Raw genomic sequence first — 24,779 nt, 5'->3', positions numbered from 1 at the left:
GTTGGCTCATGATTCAGCTTGCGGGTATTTCTATAGCTATTGGCTTCCCAATATAATATAAAAAATACTGGGTCAGCCATCAATACCTTTATTTTTGTCATTTTCAGCAGTACTCTCATTTATCCTGTTAAAACCAGTGGGAGCACTGATGGAAAATGAGCTAATTAAACTTTTTCAATCTAAATACAAAAGAAAAATTTTTTACACTAACAATAAAATTATTATTATTTGCTCAATCCCTTTTCAGTGGAAACATCTAAGAGCCTATAAGGCTTTTCCTTTCTTTATACAGAAACCATCAGCTATCTTTTTGAAGAATATAACCCATGTAACTTGTGAAATTTAGTGAATGCACTTGCTATAAATTAATTTTCTCAGAGTAAGAGGCCTGCTGAACTATCTTTACATATTATCTTAATGTAACAGTTTTAAAGGAATTACTGTGGTGTGTGAAGAAAATACCATGTGTGTAGTCACAGAGTCCCTGTTTTTATTTTTGCCAAGTTGTTTGTAATTATTCAGAATTGTTCCTGCCATTCCCAAAGCTTGAGCCTTTCACAGCAACTCTAAAATAAGTGGCCAGCAGGTCACTTGTTTACACCAGGCAGCCTGGAAAGCTGGTAAGACTAAGGAAAATGTTCCACCACAAACATTCCAAGAAAATTTGAGGTTGGTTAAAGTATATTGTCCCTCCAGCATGAAAAAGTCCAAGGACAGACCTAGGAAAGCTTTTCCCATGTTGTGCTGGAGCTCTTCATGTTGTTTTCCAATTGACATGCAATAAAGGTGGAGGTTTTATTAAAAGTAAAGTATGATTTCATGCAGGGGCTGTCTATCCCTGAATGAGTCATTCCATAGTATTTCAGTGTCTATACCTTGCTACTTTGGGTTTTCTGTATTTTGTGCATCTATTTATTTTTCTCAATTTTTTACCCTTTGAACTTAATCCTTAAATTTATAGTACCTATATATTGGTATTTAAGCTGTTATAATAACAGGGAATTTTGTCAAAACACTAATCACAGTGGGTTGAATGATCAGTAATGAAATTTGGGCTGTGCTAATGAGCTGGCAAGAAAATGTAGACAGGAAAAATGCCATTTATTTACCTTGATATGAAACCCCAGCGTTTCAAAAATAGACTCAATTTTGCCCCCGCTGAATAGTAAGCAGCTGAAATAGTGGTCCAAAACTGAGTTTTTCTCTTCAGGGCAGTAAGATTTTCTGGCTTAGTCATCTCTGCAACTAAGCATCTTTGCAACTTTAAGCATTTTTACCTGACACAGACAAAGATTAAGATAGAAAATCATTGTTTGTGTTTAAGCTTTCAGATCTGTTCTTTTTTTTTTTGTTTAATAAGCTGTCTTCAAGTTTTATGGTTTGGCAATTTTTAGAGACCAGTCTGGAAAGGCCGCTATTGTGGTGGACAGATATCCCTGTGCAGTCCCTTTATGCATTCTGCCACAGGCATAAAAAGTTCTACAATTATCCAGTATTGTTGTGTAAGTGGGAGGGTAGTTTTATGAATCCAACAAAACCAGAGTGGGATCCTGAAGAAGCATGCCCTGTGTTAAACCTTTTATCCCTAGACTAAATGTTTGCTATTTATCTGATTGTATTTTCCATATTTCTCCCCACCTTAACTGGAAATCAGTGAAATTGGTGAGAGTAGCACACCATGAAAAGTGTACCTTTCAAAGGGAAATGTCATGTGTTGAAGACATTATTTCAAGTTTAGACTTAAAGTACCATTTTTACACAAATACATGAATTTTAAACTTGACAACCCAGGGATATGTCCCTTGTCTAGTGTATTATGGAGCCACTGGATCAATTTGGGCACCAGATTGTGTCCACATGCATTAAATGGATATTCACATTAGTCGTATTTAATTATTAATTTTCTTATTTTTATCTGTGATGCTGAGAAAAGTTGACTTGCATAGAAAATTTTCTTCAGTGCTGATGGATTTCTCATTTGGATTTTGCAAAGTGAAAACATTTGGGTTGATCTTGGCTAGGTACTTTACTTGCATTTACTTCCTCTTCCATGATCTTGGAAAATACATGAAAAAAACCCTAAATAGCATCCTTTCTTTTCTCTCTTCAGATCAAACAAAGAGGGAATTCCTCATTCTGTAAAAGGTGGCTTCAAAAAACTCATTAAGGATAAGAGATGTTTTTTTTATTGAATTGTTCCATATTCATGTTCAAAAGGACCAGGTTCTCCTTTCCTAACCATGAATTCATGGGCTTGTTCTAATTTAGGAAGCATGGCGGTTCTTTTCCATCTGAGCTCCAGACTTTCTAGGGAAAGTGCTTTATGCATTAGAGCAAGAGGACCAAGAAACCATTTGCAGAAGTGATATCCCTCTTCTTTCAGACAGCACACACAATCCACTAGACTTTTCAGAGGATACCTGGATGTATTAGGAGGGTCTCTGTCTGCTGCTCGTGAGTGTCAATGCAAATTAATTTTTGATAGCCAGGTCTGCATCTGATGTATGCGATACTTGCACTTTTGGTCTTGCAGTGGGTGAGGCGCTGGGACAAGCCTGACATGCCACAACAAGTGGTCTGCAAAAGGTTGTAAAGTCCATCATGGAAATTAAAATCCTTGATAAATTTACTACATTTACTTCATTTTCAAGAAGCTGAATGCTGCAGTAGCAACTTCCCGTCATGTACAGTTGAGTTAATTTTGTAGAGTAAAAAATAACAGGAATATTTCCCTTGCCCCCTTGTGTTTTGGTCTGTCTGGTTAGCCATTAATGTGAGGTCGATAAAACCTGCTCTAAGTGCCCCAGGCCTAAATAGAACCAGAAATATTACAAATGTGTTTTCTCTTTTATTTTTATTCTACATTTTAATTATCCACAAAACTGGCAATATAGAATAGTTCATTAATTGGACAAACCCTCATACTTGCAAAGGCAGTCATTCTGCCTCGCTTCCATAAATCTGCTTCACTTGTGTGGAGTTTAAACTTGTCACATCTCCATTATGGATATTGCAGTCTTTTGGAGAAGAAAAGGAAGGGTGAATGTGCTGCCTGATGGAGGCAGGTCTAGGAGAGTCTTTCCTTACAGCAAAGGAACATTATGCTGGACCATGTGTGCATCCAGACGGGGAACAGGAGAGGTTATCAGGAGGAAGAACATTCCATTATTCCTACTTACTCCACAGATTTGCCTTATCTTCTTGTTTCTGGCCCAAACAATAGATTTAGTGTTCCTTGCTGAGAGCACGAAACCCCTGCATTGAGCCTGATGGATGTGCTTCATGTACTGTAAGAGGATGTGGGTCTCTTGAGAAAAAACACCTCTAAAATTACTAAATTGTTCTTATGCTGTCCTCCTAGGTGAAAGTGTTGAAGTATGTAGTATTAATTCTTCATTGAGGAAAGGGATTATAGAAAGTCAGGCTTTACATCTGAAAAATATTAAAGATGCTCTTTCCATCTCCATTGTAAGAAAAATTCAAAGCAGTTTTTCTTAGAAAGAGTTAGATGTATGAAACGCCTTCCATTTTGGAGGCAGCTAAATAAGTTAATCTCTGTACCTGGTCTAAGATACTGTTCTCTGTGATTGATTCTTCAGTGAATACAAACTGATGGAGTGAAAAATTAGTTAATGTTTATTTGGTAAAAATACAAAGATAAAATTTTTGTTCCATGTCACCTCTCTCTCTGTTTGTGCCTGTGAAACCTCTGTCACTCCTACTGTGTTGATGAGGGGCTGCTACCAGTGGGATGAGATATAGTGTCTTCTGATTTCCTGTCTTAGAGAACAAATACATTTGCAACATCCCTAGCAAATGCTGCCTCCTTCTCCAGTGCTGGTGGCAGTGCTGTGCTGGTCACAGACCGCTGTGCTTGAGGATGATGTGTCACCACCTCCTCCTGCACAGTCCCCAGCCCCGAGTCACCCAGCTTGCTCCTCGTTGGTCTTGCTCCTCCTGTTACATTGCACAGCTACTTAATCTGCTCCAGACTGAGGCAAAGATTTGTGTCTTGTGGTGTAGCTGATAGTTAATGCTTTCTAGCCTTTCTTCAGTGCTCTGAAGATTGGTATTTTCAGCTCATAATGTAGCAGGAGTATTATTGTTATGGGGAACACTGTGCGTTGTGAGAATGTTTCTTGACAAGACTATTAATTAGCATCTTAATATTTAAATCTATTGCCACTGTAATTGCTCTTAAATCTTAAACAAAGTATGTTTCATGGAACCTAATATACACACTGACATTTCTAGGCATACCATAAAGAAACATAAAAAATCAATAGCTTTTTGCCCAAAATATTTAACACTCCTAGCCTGTAATTATTAAAAATTAAAATAGAAGAGTAATTTTGGAAAGGAAAGTGTGTGAGAAATTCTTGTGGCTGAGTTTTTGAGGACAAATCCAAGAACAACTTCTCTTTTTAGATGAAATTGTGAAAACAGAGATGCAGTGCATGTTGCAAGCATGACTGGGAGAATGACAAGTCTGAGCCAGAGAAGATCAGGAAGGGCTTCACTGTTGGGTGATATCACAAAATTGAGGAGAGCTGTCATTACTCATTGCTTTTTGATACCTTTTTTAAAAATAATTTTTGCTCAAATAAGCATTATCTATTGATAAGGGAGATGGATGCTTTTTACTTCTATGTTTTTGACTGTATAACACCTGATACACGTGGTCTTGGTACCTGTGTATTGGCATACCTTGTGTTACCATAACTTCATTTCCTTGCTCATTCTTGCCTATGTTGGCCTGAAAATAAGATCTCCTTTGTTTATTAGAAGCATTGTAACATTCACTCTTTAGGAAAATTTTAATTTAAAGGGCAGTGAATGTGCGTGGATACATGCCATTAACCTTACTTAATTGTGAAGTAGATTCTTTCCTCCTTGATCATTGTTGGCCTAACACTTTCTCTAGCTTTAAAGTTATGCTGTTTTCCATTAGCTGAGGATTTATCCAGGAATAATTTGTCCTTGCTTGTACTTTCTTCCTTACAGCTATGTATATTGTCCTTACTTAAGGAACTAAAGAAAACTGTAAAAGCCTAACACATCCATTGGTAAAAAGGGTTGAAATGCCTTTTTACTGACGAGGGACATCCTTGATGAAGATTACCTCAGGCATGAAGTATGAATGTTAGAAACATGGAGAGCACTGGACTTGGGGACAAAAGTGCCTATGTAAAGCACTGAAACAAAAAAATTAAAATAATAACACTCAGTTTATAAACTGAAGGATAGATGTGGGTTTGTTGTTACTGCAAATAATGCTATCAGCTTTTGCCTGCCTGAGATCCTTCTGCCACGAGAGAAGAGCTCATGTTTTGACTCTGCTTTGTTTCTTTGCAGGAGTCAGAGAGTAATAAGTTATGTTCCCTATATTCCTTCCGAAATACCTCTACCTCACCAAACAAGCCCGACGAAGGAGGTCGCGACCGCAGCGAGCTAATGACCAGTGTTAACTTCGGGACGCCCGAGCGCCGCAAGGGAAGCCTAGCAGATGTGGTGGACACACTGAAGCAGAAGAAACTAGAAGAAATGACCAGGACTGAGCAAGAAGGTATGTGCTGGATAAGATTGATGCAGTTTCCCCACCCCCCAGTCCTTTAGTATTTATGGTATAAAGGATGTGTTGGGTATCGAGGGCCGTAAAACTGCATAATTGGCAAAGGCTAGGATAAAGTTATTCACAGGTCTCCATGGCAATGGTAGTTTGAGATCCATTAGGGATTTTAGACAAATATGCCAGTTTTTAAAAACTTTTAAAACTGTCTTGGTTGTGAGTCAAAACAAGAATGTTGGATTTGGTGAAAACTCAACTCTTACTTGAAAGGTTATGATGAATTCTTAACTGGCTGTGGACTTGTGAGGGATATTCTTCAGTTGTATTTGTTCTCTTTCTTTTAAAAGACAAATGTTTATTTTTAACAATAAGAATGAATAAAACATGAGCTGGTTTGTTTTGCCTTAAAAATTCTCGTCTTTCATCACTTTAATAACCCAGCATCTGTAACTAGGAAGATGGAAACATTTTAAGTGTAAAAGTACATAGTTCTGACCTATATAGCTAGAATTACAGGGGAAGAAATATCTTTTTTTTTTTTTTCTCCAGTCTCTTCAGATATTGTTACAAGTATTAAAACAGAGATAAAAATGAGGACAAATGTTTGAGTGCTAAGGCAGTTTGTGTAGACGGTCCTTATTCAGATACTTTCATTGACTTTGCAAAGATTTTGGGCCACGGTAGGAAGCAAACAGAATTGGAGAGTGAGTTTATCAGTGTATGTGTGCACACAGGGGCCATCGTGACAATTTCTGCCATTGGTAAGTAGAATGAAGGCTTACTTGGTTCTGCAACAATACCTTTTAATCTGTGAGCTCATACATGAGTTTGAATCAGTGAAGTTGTGAGAGCAGGAGGCTCTGAAATAGAAAAACAGGTGCGGAGGCATCTGTGTGGATTCTCTTAGATATTTTCCCAGTTCAGTTTTGTGGCATTAAAAATAACCCAGGAAGAATATTTATAATGTAGTAGAGCCAAAAGACAGTAGATTCTTTTCTTCTTTTTTTCTTTGAAATAGGAATGAGCTCAGAATTATTTTACCTCCTCAATTTCATTATATGGTCACAGTGCACTTCAAACATTGCACTTTAAGTTCCCTTGGCCTCATGTAGCAATGCATATTTCAATTAAAATTGAAGCTGATACAATAATATATTTAAATATGGGATAAAATCATGTAGTGATGGAAGTAGGCTTCCAAATTTCTTGGCATAATTGTTAAATGCCAGTGTGTTCTATAGGTGTCCTTTCTGAAGCTGGTGAAACATCTCTAAAGAGAGAGTGTCCCAGATTCTTTACTACCATCTGTCTGTTTTCAGCTGTAAAGATCACTCTTTTAAAAATTGCTTTCTTAGATTTGGTGGCTAGGCTAGGAAAACTATTTTAAAGATTACTTTGGCAAAGTTGTTTTCTGCAGTCGGTAGCAGTCGTTCGACACCCCATGCTAATCAAAGGTCTTGGCTCGTACTTTGCTGCGGGAGTGCTCGCGTTGCTGTTGATTATATTGACACCACAGCTAAGGCTTTTCCAGGAGTGTACTGGATGGTGTGCTAATAAAAATGTGCATCAAAAAAGTTTAAACATAGTATCTGTCTGTAGGGATTTGAGCGTTTCATAGCTTATTTTTGTATGGGTTCTCGAGAATTTTGTGCGCTTCCCCTGTATTGGTATACACTGGTTGTTCTAAGAGTGCAGAGCAGAGAGATCCCTCTGTCTGAGTCAGAGCCTTCCACACGATGTGTTCTCATCAGCTGAAATAAAGGTCGTTTTTGATCCATAAAATAATCTTGCCTTTTATGGACCACATTATAATGGAAAGCTATTCTAAAGTCTGCCTGCAAGTTCAAAGGTATTTGACTGTATCTTTGTGTTTAGATTAGGTTTAGATTAGATATTAGGAGACAATTCTTTGCTGTGAGGGTGGTGAGACTCTGGCACAGGTTGCCCAGAGAAGCTGTGGACACCCCTCCCGGGAAGTGTTTAAGGTCAGATTGGATGGAGCTCTGAGCAACCTGGTCTGATGCAAAGTGTCTCTGCCTCATCACTGGGGCTGGAATTAGATGATCTTTAAGATCTCTTCCAAGCCAGGCCATTCTGTGGTAACTTTGTAGTTCTTCATTAAGTCATTTTCCATTTTCTGCAGGAAAAAAAGTTACTTATGCTTTACAGAAAATAATTAATGAACATCTGACTGGTACCATTTAAACTAATGCAGAAAAATAATTAATAGAAAGATTGGAAATTCTTCAGGATGTTACACTTAGGAAGTTCAGTGTTTCTAAACTTCTGTGTAGGCCAGGAATATCAAAATTCTTAGAACAGATTTGAATACCCAATTCAGTATTCAGAGGTTTCTCTGAATTTAAAAGAAGTACTCTCCGTACTTGTTTGATTAAAATAAAATGAAATGTTAAAAATAATTACTATTTTAAGATTGAACTTTGTTTTAGCTTTGTGCAGTCAGTTGGAGAAATGAGGTCTGAGATTATGAAATTGTTTTGCCATCTTACAGTGTCTTTAGAACAACCTAATAATAGCCTGATCACACACTTACCATACATGATGCTCTTTAACATCTATCCTTTGAAATATGTTTCTATGCAGTTCTTTTCTTAAAATAGTATGCAACCAACGCAATTGAGGAGCTCTTTGTGTACTAAGTCCTGCTGTGGCACAAAATTGCTTACCCAAATGGAAAAATACCTGCTGTTTTTTTTTTAAAAATAGAGAGAATAACATAATGGGCTTAATGAATGAAATGGAGAAAAGATGTGTTTTTACTGTATATTGTGGTGCGGGGCTTTTAGTCCAGCATATCTCCTTTAAAAGAGTGTAATAGTTCATGTTAGCCTCATTTATAGGGATGACCTTGACCACTGATGTAGCTGTGGGATTTGGGCTAACACACAGTCATATGTCAGGTTAATTGTAGAGTTAAGTGTGGAGTAAAGAACTCAAGAATTCCAGTCACAGATCCAACCCCCATGCCAACACAACGAAAAGTCTCTTTTAATATTGTTATAGAGTAACTTTCTGGTCTATCTATATCATCTGAATTTGAGAAATACAGGTTTTTGGGGTCAAACACTTAAATACTTTGTGCCGTGCACTCAGATATTAGGTGTCTGCTATGCTTGTATATACTCCTTGTTGTCTTTGTTGTACCTCATAACACTGGAAAAGAAATATATACTGGGAGACTTTATCGTGTCTGAATAGATATATTTAATCAGAGTCCTTTGGCTCCTGAAAATAAGTTGTCTAATGAGAATTTCATCTGAGCAGCTGTGACTGAGGAGGTCAACAGGCATTGCCTAAGAGAATATGGCCCAGCTGGTTAAATCTGGTTGTTGTAGTGATTTAAATGGTCAAGTGCTGCTTGTAATCCAGGACCGTCTGTTGGTAAAGGGAAGAGTGAGTGCTTCAGCATAATGTACAGCTGTTTTAATCTCTCTTTAATAATAGTGCTTCAGCCAGTGTCATGTCTTGTGCATGGTGTGGGAACACGGCTGCCTCACACAGCAATATACCTTAGGTATGTTTTTAGCTTTATTTGTAGTCTGAACACAGATTACCAACATTACAGGATAAAAAACATATTTTTTGACTTTGTGGTCCAGTATTTGCAGTTTTTGTACAGTAAGGCGGTCCTGTGTCTTAATTTGTAATGATTTGCAAATGAGAAAACTGACGAGAAAATTGAAAAAGAAAAGAATGCTGCAAATATTTGGAGTTAATTTGAGTATGTAAAGACTTTGCTGACATGTGTTCTCATAAGATAGAAGAGGTCAGAAATGAACAGGTGTCTAATTTAATCAACAACATTAGACTCTAGGGCCTCTTGGATAACTTGGGTATATTCATCTTAGTTATTCTATGAGTTGAAGGATTGTTTTACTGGCCTTTTTCTTTGGAAGTATCCTGCAGAACAATCAAGTATTAAGGCTCTTCACAGCTCAAAATGAAGAATTTCTGTTAGACAGTACGGTCTAACTGCTTCTCTCCTTTTCTATTCCCTTCAAGTAAAACACTTTTCGAATATTGCTTATGTTACTTTTGTGAGGCAGATTTACAGCCTGGGCTGCCCAAATTCTATGCTGAGAATTGGCTCCCAGACAACTATCCTACTGTAGCTCATCATAAGCCTCTCGGAGCAATAATTAGTAGTACACATCTTGTCTGTAGCGAGGAGAGCAGATTTCTCCCTTTCAGATCTGGAATGCTAGGTTGGCAGGTCAGCTGGCACTTCTGAGCTGGAAACTGGGCATGTCATTTCTGCTAAGTGCTAAGCCCTCATTACTCAGGGCCTGGATTCCTAATTCACTTTTGACCTTGATTCAGAGCAATGTATACAGTATCATTTTTCAACCAAGCTCAGTTCACAATTCTAGCACGAGGTTTTTATGAAGTGCCTCCCATTCTTGTTTCCTCCTTGAAGACCATAGTTGAACATTCAGAGATCAAAGATTTCTATGTATGCATGGTGGAATAATGAACATCTATATAAAGAGTAGTATATTCATAAATTTCCATCTATTCTCTGTCATGTGCACCTGTTTGTACTTTCTCTCTATGGGGGGATATATGGGTGGATATTTAAATTAAAAATTAAGGGTTCACATGTATTATTAATTCTGTATGCAGTAGGAAAAATCTTACTCCGTAGAGGTGGTTTTTCTGATTTTTTGTTATTTTTTTTCTCCAGCTTCATGAGTTAATAATAACTGAACACTTTATGTTATACTGACTTAAAATAGATTAACAATTCCCCTATAAAGCTTTCTATCATTCTAATAATTATATTGGAATATAATATAAGTATATTGAAGTATTGCACACACAAATCCATAAATTTCCTGCTTATTCATTGGGAAGTAAAGAAACTTAAACTTTCACATACCACGTTTTATAAGTGGACATTGGCAAACAATTTGGGTTGCCATTGTTTTATTAGTTTATTTATTAGTTCTGATTGTTTCGGTTCTTTTTTATCAATCTGCCTACATTATATTGTATTAAATGAATGGGGAGTTTCCATTTTATTTTTGTGGCTTTGTTTTAAGCCTGCCACAGCTGGGAACAGAGAGAGTTCAGACATGAGCACTTGTTTTCTAGTATAGTTTTAAGCACAACCTTTGAGGACCTTACATGTCAGGAGTTTTCTTTGGTGGATCAGTCCTAGAGGTGAACTGCTGACCATTTGTGGTCTGTGAATATTTTAAAATGTTTTTAAAGAATTTTTGCACAGATTTAATTCAAGTTATCTGTCTTGTGGTGTGCTGGATACCCACACTTTCCACTGATGAAGGCATGATCCTTGGCTGTCCCAACACACTTGGTGTTTATAGACCTCTGCTATTTCTTCTTCCTTTTTTTAAATTTTTTTTTAATGGATAAAGATATTTTGCTCAAGACTTAAAAAATGTTACTGGGTTTGGTATTAGGATTATCCAAATTAATAAAAAAATTTCATCAAATAATGAAATTTGCAAATGGTCACAAGCATTTCTTTCTGGATATGAAAAGCTCACCTTCTTCAAATCCTTTCATCACCTTTGAAAAACCCTGCCATTATCTGCTCTGTACCATCCTCATCATGGTTCCCTTTTCTTCCTAAAAATCACTTTTACTAAGAAAATTGAGAATCAGTTATGCATATGGTTAATTTAATACTTATCTCTTAATTGCTTTTTGTTGGAAGGCGTGTATAGTGGCATGTAAGAAAGGGAATTTTTCTTCTAAACTCCAGACATGCTTCCAAAATAAAAACAAAATGAGCAAATAGCCCAAATGTCCACAAAATAAATAGATGACTCAGACCAAGTTAAAAGAGAGATAGGAAGCACATTTTCCTAAATTGCTGTTTTCTTCCATTATTTACCTCCTTACCATATAATTAAATACATCTTATTATGTCTCTCTCTCTTTATTTTTTTTTTTAATTCCAATTATCTTGGTAAAATCGCTTGTTTACTTTTTCATTGCAATACATGATACTGTTTAAAAAAAATTCTTCTATTTATTGACATCTTATGGATCATAAAATTTCTAATGCTTCTTTTGTTGAAGTCTAAAGTGAATTCCTATGTCTTAATGTGTTAAAGTAATTTTGGGCCTTTTTTGGAACATTACCAGAAAGGAAGGGTTTTCTAGTGTTATTTTCCTGATAACTAAGAGAAGATGAACCCATTTTCCTTCTGTATTTGGTTTTTCTTTCAGAAATTCATTCCATTAATGTACTTTCATTTAATGAAATTTAGAATGCAACATACATTTAAATATTTTTTTTGTAAAGACAGACTCTGTGTAACTCAGTCTGTAATACTGTGTCTGGCCATTAGTATTTTGTCTCATATTTTTATTTTTCATTCTGACTGAAATGTAGGCATTTTTGATTATTCTCTTTCTTATATTCTTTAAATTTTTCAGGATAGTATTTAATGATTAAATGCCATCTCACAATTTTTATTTAAGAAACTGGCACATCTTGCCATCTTTCCATCTCATATTTGTATTTACCTGGCTGCCTGAACTACAGCCTTACCCACTGTTGTAGCATTTGAGAATCTAATCACTGCTCACAGGTTCTGTGTGGATATAGGAATTTTTCAGCACTTTCCAGTATGTCTTATGCTACATTTGAAGACTTCACTTTCCTTGGTTTTCAGATTCTTCCATGGGACACAAATGGAGAACAGCAAAGACTTTTACATGGGTATCATGGAGAATGAGATCTACATGAATAGGTGGATAGATTACTTGGGCCATCTGCTTCGCTAGGATGTTTTCATGTCCCCTCTTAGTTCTTATTCAGGATCATCAGCAAGGAACTGGTGACTCTGATGGTAGCCTTTTGAGAACCTGTCCTGAAAAAAAACACACTTTGGTTACTGTCAGACATGTACCTTGCTGTAGGATCCATGGAATTTTATGGAGCTTCTGCTTTTCTGGAGGTTCAGTTTTCCAGTGCAGGTTGTTGTCTTTTTGAAGCTTTGAACCTGTGCATCTCTACAAAATTGTTGCTTATGCTGGTAAACAGAGTTGATCCTGATAGGGGAAGAGTCTGAAATTCAGGACTCAGTTCTGAAGATTGGTACATCCATTCTAGCCATGAAAATTCTTTATTTTTGGGGAGGTACTTGCTTTCACTGTTTTGAGATTCTTATATTACATTGAAGAAACATTTTATTCAACCTAGAAGATGTGAGATGGTGAAATCCTTTCCATTGGAAGAATTGTGCCTTGACCCTGTTCTCATTATCCCTGAACAGGACAGATTATACTGAAAAAGGCTGAAATCTTCTCTTTACCATCATCAGCTGAACATTCCAGTCAGTTCCTCTGCAGACATGTATTTTCCAATGTCTTACCTTCAGGAATCATCTTATTTTTACTTTTTCTTTAATCCCAGTCTAACCCCTCAATTCTGACATTCTCCAGTGTTAGATACAATTTAATTTATTTTTTATTGCATGATAAATTGTCCCAATGCTTCCTTCTTATATAATTTTCTGCACTATGTTCCTCTACACTTCTGTCTCCTTTTTAGACATGGTCAGATATCTGCTATATTTGCACTATTTGTATGTTATTAGTATTGTGGAAGCATTATTAAAAAAGCATATCTTAAAAGCCAGTCTTTTCCTAGAGGCAGTAAAAAAGGCAAGATCAGTATGAATAGGTACAACTGACAATGAGCTCTGTGGTAGAGAGTATAAGTGAGTAAATAGCTGTAAAAATATGGAGAGTTGTTTCAGTTGCATGATCTTGGCTGCAGAAAAATAAATTCAGACTTCATTGGTTTCTGATGTTCTGTGACACAAACAATGTTATGATCATGCATTAAAATGGCAATTGAAATACATTTTGTAGTCATCAGGTTAATACTGGGGACTAGACTGTGATACTTTCCTTCCTAAAATTTGCTAATGTAAATAAATATAAGGATTCAAGGGAAAAAATTGGGCTTGAACATGGCTGATCTTGTATGCCATTGTATTTTCCAAGTTCTGGAGGATGAATGGCCTCAGATTTCTTTGGTGATGGACTTTAGTTTAAGTTGTTCTTACTTGCTTTGCCATTCCTGCTGTTTTGCAACAGGGCCTAAAAGTGATTTAAGTGCTTGTGACTGGGGTAATGAATGAAAATATCTTCCCAGCACTGAGAGTATTGCATTAGACTGAATAGTCACCTTACTTGTAAAAGCACTATTAGAGAGGGGCAGCTGTAAGTAAGGATGATGATTTGTGTCCAGTGCTTATTTACTGAAAATTGTAAATGTATTATTTATTGAGAGCTCTCCAGACAGTGCTTGTCAGAATAAAAATGTCAACTCTAAGCAAAATGTTATAATACATAATAAAAATGCTAGGTAAACACTTTGGAGATACAGCTAATTAGATCTGCTTTTCTTAAAGAAATGACAGTAAAAATGCATATACATTTTAAATGCTGATATATTCCTTATTTTTCCATACAGTATTTGGTTTAGATACCTTATCATTATTTAAAAATAATTTTGACAACTTTATTTGGTTGCCACAGGAGAGACAGAGGCACTTCATACCTAGCTGCATGCTCAGGCTTTCCTGTTCATCCTGTGGAGAGAGTAACTACTCTCACCTCTGTGCTTCAGTCTGAAACTCCAAGATGCCACTTTGTTTGTGAGGGAAACCTGCCTCCAGTGGAAGCAACCAACAATTGTTAAGATTAGTCTTCAGTCATGCTAATTAACCCTGAACAAATATTCCTAACAGGGAGCCTAAATCCATTCAATGCCAGTGTTGCTTTGGTGTATTATTAAATATGAGTAGGAATTAGAGAGGGAAAAAAAAAGTAGCTATTTTTTCCTATTTAAAATATGACTTAATTTTAGTTAATTTTTTAGCTAATTTTTTTCAATTCTATTTTCCATGAAATTTGCAAGGAGAAGAATTAGAGCTTAAACAATTTGGAAATCTTTCTAGAGTGTTTTAGAGTGTAAGGGAGGAAATTGACTTTTGAATATATCCTTTTTTGCAAAGAACTGCTCAGTTCAGCAGTTCATAAAATTTAGGATGCCATCATGAAACACAGCTTTCTTGTTTTGAGTGTATCAGCCAACCTGAGCAAGAGCCTTACTGTGATTATTTTAGTGGCAGTCTGTCTGTGCTGCCCTGCGCTCAGTTTGCTGTTGGTTCTGATGTCTTGAAGGCTGACCAAGAACAGAGACCTAGATGGAATTAAAGAATAAAGTAGGGATTTATTAGAAGCCCTCAATGGATCCACCTTGGGCAGCACAAGAGCCCAGCCAGGGCTACACCCAAGATGAACCAAAATGGTCACAAAATGGACGACCGGTCATGGGGTCTCACTTTTATAAGTTTTGGTCCATTAGGATATTGGAGTTAATTGTCCAATTATAGCTTTAGGTGATGAAGTCCCATCCTTCTGTTTCTCTCTTCAGTCCACTGTTCTTTATGCTCTTGGGCCTGAAATTTGGATCATTTGTCCTTGGTCCCCAGCTAGAGATGGAATTGTTTTGTCTACCTACTCTGTGAAGAGAGCTTACTATTCCCTAATATGAAGCTCAGAACTACACATTAAAACAGTACAGAATCTGATAAATATAAAAGCTAAACCCCGAGGCATCATTTCCACAGAATCAGGGAACCATGGGATGGCTGAGGTGGGAAGGCACAGGGCAGGATTGCCTACAACAGGTTGTTCAGAGCCATGTCCTGTCAACTTTTGAGTATCTCCAAGTCTGTAAACTCCACAGCTTGTTCAGTGTTTGGTCACCCTTATGATAAGCAAGGATTTTCTTTTGGTTCAAGGGAATTTCCTTTTTTCTCTTTGCTCTCTTTGCCTCTGGGCCTGTAACAGGCCACCACTGGATCTGGCTTTACTCCTGCCATCAGATATTTATATATCACCCCTAGGAAGCTTCTCCTTTTCAGCCTAATCCCTCATGGTGCTCCCAGCCCCTCTTCCTGTGAGAGATGCTCCAGTTACTTGGTTGCCCTGTGGCCCATTCCTGCGCTGTCTCCAGTCCCACATCTTTCTGGTACTGGGGAGCCCAGAACTGGACACAGCGCCCTAAGAGTGGTCCAAAACATGATCTATTTTAAGGCCACTAGTTCTGTACTGTAAGACTGAGCTGTTACCTTTAAAGACAAGAGGAACTTAATTCTGATAGTCTAATGCTTCCTCAACTTCTTGCTCAAGCCCTGGCTGAGCCCTGTTCATGAGCATAATTTGAGTTTTAGCCCTGTGCCTGTGCTCTCACTTCCTTGTGCGTAGCTGATGAACACAAAGCGAAAACCAAGAATAAAAACACAATTCAGTGCTCTTAACTACATATTTCTGTGCTTCACAAGTGTATTTTGGACTGTGAGGAATCCTCCTAATTCCTATTTGTAGCCAGGTTTCTTCCTTATTTGCTCATTGGCACATTGATTTCCAAAATGCTGAAGTTGTTAATGTGTCAAAATCCACCCTCTTCTGTCCTGCTCTAGTAACATAAAGAAGTGGTGATGTTTTTGTAAAGTTCAGATTGTGATATTCCTGAAAAAAAAAGTGCACTAGTCCTTGTTAAATATAGTCTTGAGGGCAAGAGCTGTGTAAACATCTGCAGAGAGCTCCTGTTAGCATTGCTCTGTCCTGACTAGCAGCGCTCACTCTGTTGCAGTCTTGGGTCTGTCTTTAGCATGGGCTGCCAATCAGTAAAGCTGTGCCAAAATGTCTTGTTCTACAGCCTAGAATTTTGGAATGTATCTAATAGCTGTTTTCTTTTATTAATCATAATATATTTTTAGTTTTACTTACATAGGTGCCCAGAGTTCCCGGGCACAGTGCCCTATGTATGAATGGCTGTTTATTTTCATCTTCCTTTTTGTTAACTGCTTTCCTTAATGCTTTACATAACCATTTGCCATATTTTGACATGAAGCTAAAATGCACTGCTGCCTGCTCACATTTCTTAAAGAACTTGATGTGACATCACCCTCTATGGTAAATCATGATCTTCACTGAACCTAAAAAACCCCATCTTGAATACTCTTCTGTCTTTTATTTGTTTGAAAATGTTGAAGCAAGCAGGCTCTTTCACCCATCTGGAAGAAGCCTGAGCATTACAGCTTAGAGAGCCTGCAGTGACACCAAAAAAACATTAAGGACTCTGTACTGAATGTCTTAGTTTAACACCACCTTAAGAATGAATTCTGTTTGCATTTGTAGCTATGCTGTGTGTGTTACAGGATATGCATGAGGACAGGAGCTGGCTCTTTCTACTCTATCTGAAAATTTACCTGCATATTCAATATTTAAAACAGCTCTGCTTCTCAGCGTAGGTCTTAGCAGTCCTTATCATATCTTAAATATGTAACAAGCAGATTACTTTTAAATATTTACAGTGAAACAAAAACTAACACATCGGGCAGAGGTTTGTTAAAATGTCAGAAGAACTTGCCATACTGAAAAATAAATATTGAACCAAGTTTATTCCTGAGGTGACTCTATTAATTTCAATAGAATTACTGCAGGAGTAGTTCTGGAAAAAAAAAATCTGTCAAGATTTTGTATCATAATTTAAATATTTTTTCACAGAACCTTGAATAGCCCAGAAATAATTTTATAGGTCTGGCATGCACATGCATCACTAAGTAAAATAAGCTTCTTTGCCTCAGCCTCTTGTTCCCTCTGTGGACTGTTTGTTTTTTTTTAGCTGTTTAAATCGGGTTGCTGCATCTTTGTTAATAGGTTTTGTTACATCTGCAGTTATACTTGTAATTAAAAATTTAGTTGGAGCATTGGTTCCCCTAGGTTTCAGCGTATCTGGTGTTTCTGTGATATAATAAGTAGACAAAGAATCACGTCTATTGCCCTTTTGTGTCTGTGTATCAGGTAACACAACAGACAGTGGCCAGACATATGACCTCAAAAATCAAACCAATTTGTTAATGAACTAACAAGGCAATGTAATAAGCATCTCTATTCAGTCATTTTCCCCAGCTTTCGGTTGTTCCTTAGAGCAAGGGTAGCCAGTGCTGTATCAACAAATTATTTGATGACAATAATTTGGCTGATGAGAATACAAGGAAAAAAGCCACAATCTAATTAGAAAACACTGTATATCAGGTGGCAAATTGTGGCTAATGTTTTATATCTAATTGTAAAACTGCAATTTACAACTTTCGCTAGTTAACGATTTTTACGCCCCCCTTCCTTCTTTCCGCACAGAAAATCATTAAAAAAAAAGGCCAAAAAAGAGACTACAGGATTTGAAACACAGTGGCCCTGAAGTGATGGGAAAATGGCCAAGGTGTCACAGCTAATTTCTGACCCTGCTTTATGAGTTCTGCTGTTCCTTATTCCCCTTGTCAGTCTGTGAATCCCTGAGGCTGTACACACTGGCCTAACATCACTCAACTCCAGTTTTATATCCTCTTTTAATAATGTTGAGTCTATTCTGTCCAACTTTGATTCAGACAACCTGCTTGTCTTGAAAAAGTGATATATTTAATCAGTGGCTCTGTCTCCAGCATAGCTCCCACTGCGTGAGACTAGAGCCAAAGAGTAGTGCAGTGGCCTGTCACTTCTGTTTGAATAGGTAATGTGGAGCCGCTCAGCCGAAGAGACAGGAGCTGGAACTGCTTGTTAGGACACATGATCAAAAGCCACTCTCTGCTTTCTGCCAATCAAGCCTCATGTCGCCTTGTGGGGCAGACATTAAATAGATTTTTCTGCCGTACACTGTGGGCACTTTGCCAGTCTGACATGTGAACTGTTACAAAAGATACCAGAGTTTCCACTTCTTGCTGACTGCTTTTAAATATTACCAAGCCCTTGCTGTCCAAAGTAGAATGTTTTAAATAATGGATTATGATAAACTTCCACTACAATTAGGCAGTCTCCTTCCTGCTCCCAACTCTTCAAAGATATTTTGAAAAGCAAAACTGTAACTTGGTTTCTGAAAACAAACAAGCAAACAAAAAACTGTTGAGCAACCCTATGGCACATAGATTTGAACATGATTATTGTCCGAGCATTATGGTGAGTTGTTGCTTTCACTTGTGCTATTTTGAATATTGTTTCTATTTTTAGACTTTAATTATTTAATTAGATTTTCCTAGTTGAGATCATAGCACTGTTTTATTACTATGTTTATGGGAAGGGATAATAATTTTTTTTTTTTTTGTAAATGAGGTTGAATTTATTGATTGTGTTTATTGGCTGCTGGTGCAAATATAAATGTCTTAAAATGGCTCTGTAGTTGGTTTAGTTATACTTTCCCTTGGTTTTTTCCTCTTTGTCTATTACCCTCCATAACCACCTCAGCTCTTGTGCCCATGGCAACAACGCTCAGTGGTTGAGGCTAACAAAGATGACATTTAAGCTTTGCCTAAGTAATGAATATTCTTTTGTAACTTCCAGGGCCACTGAATTTATGTCATTTTTTAGAGGTCCCCAGTACCTAGAGAACTGCTTCTATTTATGTACTTGTGGTCATGATACCCAGATATTTACTCCCTTATGCTTACCCTTCCTGATATATCTTTCTTTTTTTTTGTTTTTCTTTTTCAAGTAAAACTTTTTTTTAACCAAAACATACCATGGCAATCTAGTGGAATTCATTTAAACAGTGAGCTACACATAAACAGCTGCTCCTTCAATAAGCCATTCTTTATAATACCCTTATTACCTTCTAGTGTCTCAAATTCTGATTAGTCAACAGTGCTGATTACTGTATGGCATTCCACTGCCCATCTTCCTTCTGCTCAGCTGCTCATGTCTTAGCTGTTCTGTGATTACAACACAACTTGTGCATTGTTTCTCCAAGTTGTCCCTCATATTGTATATCTTTAAAAAAAACTCTAAACCCTGTTGAGGAGATGGGAAAAAAAATCCCTAGAGTCACCATAAATTCCCCGAAACTCTGAATTGTTTTTGTACCACTGTGATCCTCACAGTCTGTGTGCTCTGCAACTTCCTAGTGGGATGAATGAGTCTTTAGATTTAGGAAGGTAATCAATAAATAATGTCCAGTTAAAAGAACTTTGGAAAAGTGACAGTTACTTATTGCAGTATATGTAATAGAGCAGGAGATACCAAGGACTGTGGGGTTTTTTAAAAAAAATCCACCAAATGCAAAAACCACACAGTACTTTGTCCTGGTTATGCTTTCACAAAAACCAGTGGGTTCAGAAGTCATTAAGAGCAGAGCTTTGTCATGAGAAAGCAGTTTGGAAAACATCCCCCCATGAAACATGCTGGGTTTCAGAAAGGTGTGTGGTGGCAGAAGGAATGCACAAAGTGAAAATGGGAAGGGAAGGAATTCTCTCCCTGGTGCGCTCTGGATCTCCAATTTCTGCTCAAAGCAGCGAATGCAGGGGCTTGTTAAGGACATTAAACTTTGCCAGCTGCTTTATAGGTAAATAGCAGGGCAGTGAGGAGAACACCCTTTCTGTGGCTGCCCAAACCCCCGCAGCTTCCTTTGGTGCAGCCCCTCAGAATCGAGTCCTGGTGAGCCTGAAACGCTGACACACTCAAAACGCAACCCCATTAAAGGCCTTAAATCTGTCATTGTGCTCTGGAGCCTGCTCTGAAAATAGCAAAGCTCTTTTTGTAAATTAAAATCGGTGTGAATGGGAACAGATGTTGACATGCTTTACTTTATCTGCAGGGATCCCCGTCAGGGGGGAGAGGGTCACTGAGGTTAGATGGCAGGAATTACTGCAAATGTGCAAAGGACAGGAGAGCCTGGTGCAGACATTGTCTCTGAGCGGGGAGAGCATCACTGGGTGCTGCTGGGGGCTGAGCAGCCTGTGTGCAGGGAAAGATGGTTGTGTAACAGCCCGAATTCCTGGGAGAATGCTGTCCCCTTGTATGTCTGCTCACAAGATAAACGGGAGGGGTGTTTGGCCTGTTTTACAGAGCTGGTCGGATCTGGATTCCAAGGCATTCTGGGTGACCCCAATTCCCATTTACTCCCATGGTACCTGAGCTCACTCAGGACCGTGTGGAAGGTGTTTGGCATAGCCAAGGCTCAAACTACAAAAAAATTTGGGCTCACTCTGACATAGCTTTTTTTTGGAATTTCAGCATTTCCTTTTAATGCATTGGGTGAACTCTCACGTTGCATTAGAGTCATCATCAACTTTTAATAGTTTTTGAAATAAAAACATAGTTCTGTTCTGAAATGTGCAATTTATTAAATAGCTTTGCTAGTCAATCTCAATAAATTCTTGTTGAAGATTTTTCCTGATTTAAAAAAAGATAGCAAAGGATGAATTTATTTATAAGAACTGTAATAGTTTCCCTCAATTCCTTTTATATTTTAGATTACCTTATAATTTTCTAAATCTACATTAACAATAATGATCAATTTTGTCAGTATTATTCACACCTTTTATTAATTTAGCATAGATGAATAAATGTGAATGTTGTGAAGAGTTGATTGGGAATAGATTTTAAATCTGACAGTTAGATTACAGGGTACCTAAGAAAAAATGGCTCTTTCACTAGGTACCTAGTAATTTAATTCTTGTTTGAAATTATTATAATTTATTACAGTGTGTGGGTCCTAATGAATGTCTACTATTAAATGAAAAGGAGAAATTGAAATTATGAAATTCTTTTAACTTGTGTCTTAAAAATCCTCTTAAACAATTCAGTAGATATTAATAAGCAATGTGCTTTTCTATCCTTTTTATATGAATGCAAACAAAAACATTTTCCTTGCTACATAATGATATTAGATCAGTGCTGTAGGAGATTCTTACTTAGAATCAAGACTGTTTTGAAATAGAGGGGAATAATATTATGTGAGGAAAAATATCCAAAATTTTCTATCTTGATCAGACATTGAGGCCTTCTTGTATAAGTCCTTTTTCCTTCTTCAAGGAAAAGCTCAAAATCACTACTAGAAGTTTTGCTGTTGTTAGAAATGCAGATATGTATGTGTGAGAAATTAAATTTTTTCTGCATTTTTTCCTAATGAAGGAGTCAGTCATTAGGACATTAGAATTTAATACACCTTATACTTTTACTGTCATGATGTAAAATTATTTTTCCACTTTGCTTATCAGTTTGCAATTGAGGAGTGGTTAGGAGAAGTTGGTAAAAATGGGTAGGTGTTTCCAAACTAATGGAAAATGGACAGGCAATGCCAAGTAAATGTAGCAAATAGGTTATAGTGGCATTTGAAATAGATGATGGGACAAAATTTATGAATTATCTTTGTTAATTAAATTTAAGAAGGTGAAAACACATTAGAAATTTCTTTGATAAAAATGATATCAGTTCATACCAGTATGAACTTAAAATTAGGCCATAATTGAGTTATAAAATGTTTAAAGAATAGAAGGCCTCTAGTTTTTCTCTGTAACATACCATGGTATCTAAAATTATGTGACTATCATAGCAGAACCATATAAATAAAAATAAGTTAGAGGTTTTAGTGGAAATTTCATTTGTAATTGCACTGTTCAGGAGTCAGCAACAGTAGCGACCTTTGGCATTCACTAGTTTCAACCTGGCTCAAATTTCTCACCTGTACTGGGGTTTCTTTTGTAGGTCTTTTATGTGAGAGCTTGCTGTAAAGCATTTCCATTATTATTAAAATATGAACATGCATCCTTCTACAAGTCAGAAAAATATAATTCTAACCTGGACAAGTCACTAGGTTTGCCTGCCATTTCTCAATTCTTTTCTTTAAGGGGAAAGCTATACAGCTCCTAAGAGAAATAAAATCAGTATGAGTAATAAAATACTACCTCTAGTTACCTGTTGCTGTCCTGTAGCTGACAGATGGAACACTGGTTGGAAATTCCATTTTAAGGTTCCAAGGTAGCATTGCATGCTTGCATCCTTTGAGATGCATGTGTATTTTCCTCTGGGAAGGGAGTGTGGGAAATTATTCCACTGCATGTTTCCTGATATGCTGCCAGAAATGAAAGGAAAAAAAGAACAGAAAAAGAGAAAAGGAGAGGGAAAGATAACAGTAATAAAAGGAAAATAAAAAAAGAAAGGTGAAAGGGTGGAAAAACTGCTTTGGGTTTGGTTGTGATTTTTCACGTCAATATTTTTTGCATTTTCATCAAGGAGATATTTTAAGTTCAAGTAGTCTGTACACAATTGTGGTGTAGTTTGGTTTTGTATGAACTTTGCTATTTAGCTGATAGGATTTGTTTGAAGCTACTGGCAGAAAAATGGAGACTGAACAGAATTTGTTCTTTTCAAACTTCTAAAAATACTCAGCCCTTTCTCATGAGTTAGGAATTTTTATATGTTTACTGTTCTTCACTATAACCAATTCCAACAACTGCCCTGTTACAGAAAAAAATAGGAGTATGCTAAGACATGAGCTGAAAAACCCTTAAGAGCTAACATTTCAAAATATAAACATGAATTAATGCTAGTGTCAAATTTCCCCCTATTTTCTGAATGTCTTTGGCATATTCTAGCCATGTATGTTTATTAAAATTTGTTTTCAGTAAAATATGTAAGTACTATGAAAGGAAATTATTTTATTAAACTTGCAGTTTTGGTATTATTTGAACCTTGAATGTGGAAATCTGAATGAGATGAGATTAAAAGGTTTAAATAGCTTTAAAATTATATTTACATTAGTGCAATCTGTCCTTTTTAATACTAATCTGCTTTTTTAGTTGAGATTGTATTATAAAAAAAACCCACCCAGGGTGCATTAAAATCGGCCAAAACATTTACACTGCGAAGCTCCTTTCTTCATTTCCTAATCAGCCAGAGTTCTCAAGGAAAAGTTCAGCTCAGATATTAGCTATACTTCTTAGAAATGACCTTGTGGGGTAGAGAAGCATGGCACAGTGGCACTTTCCAGCTGTACACATGGTATCCGTCGGGGTACAATCATGCTCAGTCCCAGCACCGCAGGCTTGGACATATGTTGAGTTTTATTTCTTTCTTCTGACATTAATCCTATTCACCAGCTGTTCTGCCAGCTGCCATTCTTCAGCTTGGAGATTACATTTTGGGGGATACCAACAATCGCCTAGTTGACCAGTGTTCTCCCCACTTACTTTAAAAATGATTGGAGTTTTGGGTTAGCATTGCTCAGTCTTTTTTACTGCCTATGTCCTTAATTGTCTTTGAATTCAAGACTTGATTTATGATCACTTTGAATACACTGCAGAAAAAAACCCTCAAAAGAGCTCTGATTTCCACCATACTGGTAAATCTATGCTCACAGAAGGGGAAAAAAAAAAAAAAGGTTTGCAGTTAACATTCTGAAAGCTGTAATTAATGTTACATGCACTATTATGTAAACAGCATTAATTAGTGACAAATTCTTCTGATAAAAATCATTTTTAATCAAAAGAATATCTTAATTTTTCATTTTTACATGAATCTATTTTAAGAAGTTGCAGTTTTGTAAGAAACTGTTTCACTAATCTAGTTTGAACAGGCTATTAAATCTCTGCTCCACTCATAACATACACTAATAAGTCGTATAGATTTCTTAGTTCATATTCCAGATGATCTGTCCATAAGCAGGATGTTAAACATCTGTAGTTTAAGCCTTCTGGGACTAACAAATGCATTAATGCTGGAAAGAAATGTGGCCTGAACAATAAGGTTACAGACCATGTGGTAAAGGAACAACCCCGATATCATCAACTCAGCACACACGGTGCACTGCACCCGAGTTCTGGCCCAGCAGTGAAAGAACAATGTCAGTTCTAAATTGTATCCATTTATAGCATGTATTTATCACATTCATACCAGTGAAGACAGAGAATCCTGTATTCAACATAATTATTTCGTGTGGCAATTTAAAGATCTTTGTTGCACATTCTTCACAATTGAGCAAAATTGGCTATTAGCTGGATAAGGTTAAGCTAGACTATAATGGTAAATATTTATTACAGGAATATTCAATTAATAACGCATATTCTGCATTTCTTTGCACAGCCAGTGGTTACATTCAGGTCATACAAAGCCGACGTTCGAATTGTCCAACTCAGATCCCACTTTAAGGAAACAGGAGCTCCATTAATGAAACCCACCCACCTTGATTCTTTTATTCCCCTGTTCCCTTTTGCATATCTCACACAATGTTCATTTTAATACAGTTAGGGAATCAAGCTATCGGGAGTTTACACAGATGAAATATTTTTTAAATGGGAGTTACTCTTGACTTCCATCATAGTCAAGAAAACTTCTTGGGAGGAATGGGGGTGGGGGAGAATCC

At 36.9% G+C, this 24,779-nt stretch overlaps 1 protein-coding gene across 14 annotated transcripts in view; it reads left to right on the top strand.

The window, feature by feature from the left end:
* Window positions 1-24,779, top strand: part of SOX6 (SRY-box transcription factor 6) — a 369,646-nt gene that overhangs the window by 149,590 nt on the left and 195,277 nt on the right. For all 14 annotated transcript variants that reach the window (XM_063158537.1, XM_063158541.1, XM_063158536.1 and 11 more), the window contains one exon: window positions 5,356-5,566. In XM_063158537.1, coding sequence (XP_063014607.1) covers window positions 5,356-5,566 — 211 coding nt within the window. The remainder of the gene's footprint in view (window positions 1-5,355; window positions 5,567-24,779) is intronic.

The sequence above is a fragment of the Melospiza melodia genome, chromosome 6 (genome assembly GCF_035770615.1).
Source record: "Melospiza melodia melodia isolate bMelMel2 chromosome 6, bMelMel2.pri, whole genome shotgun sequence".
NCBI lineage: Eukaryota > Metazoa > Chordata > Aves > Passeriformes > Passerellidae > Melospiza > Melospiza melodia.
The sequence above is the reverse complement of the archived record's forward strand: the minus strand, read 5'-3'. Positions and strand labels throughout refer to the sequence as shown.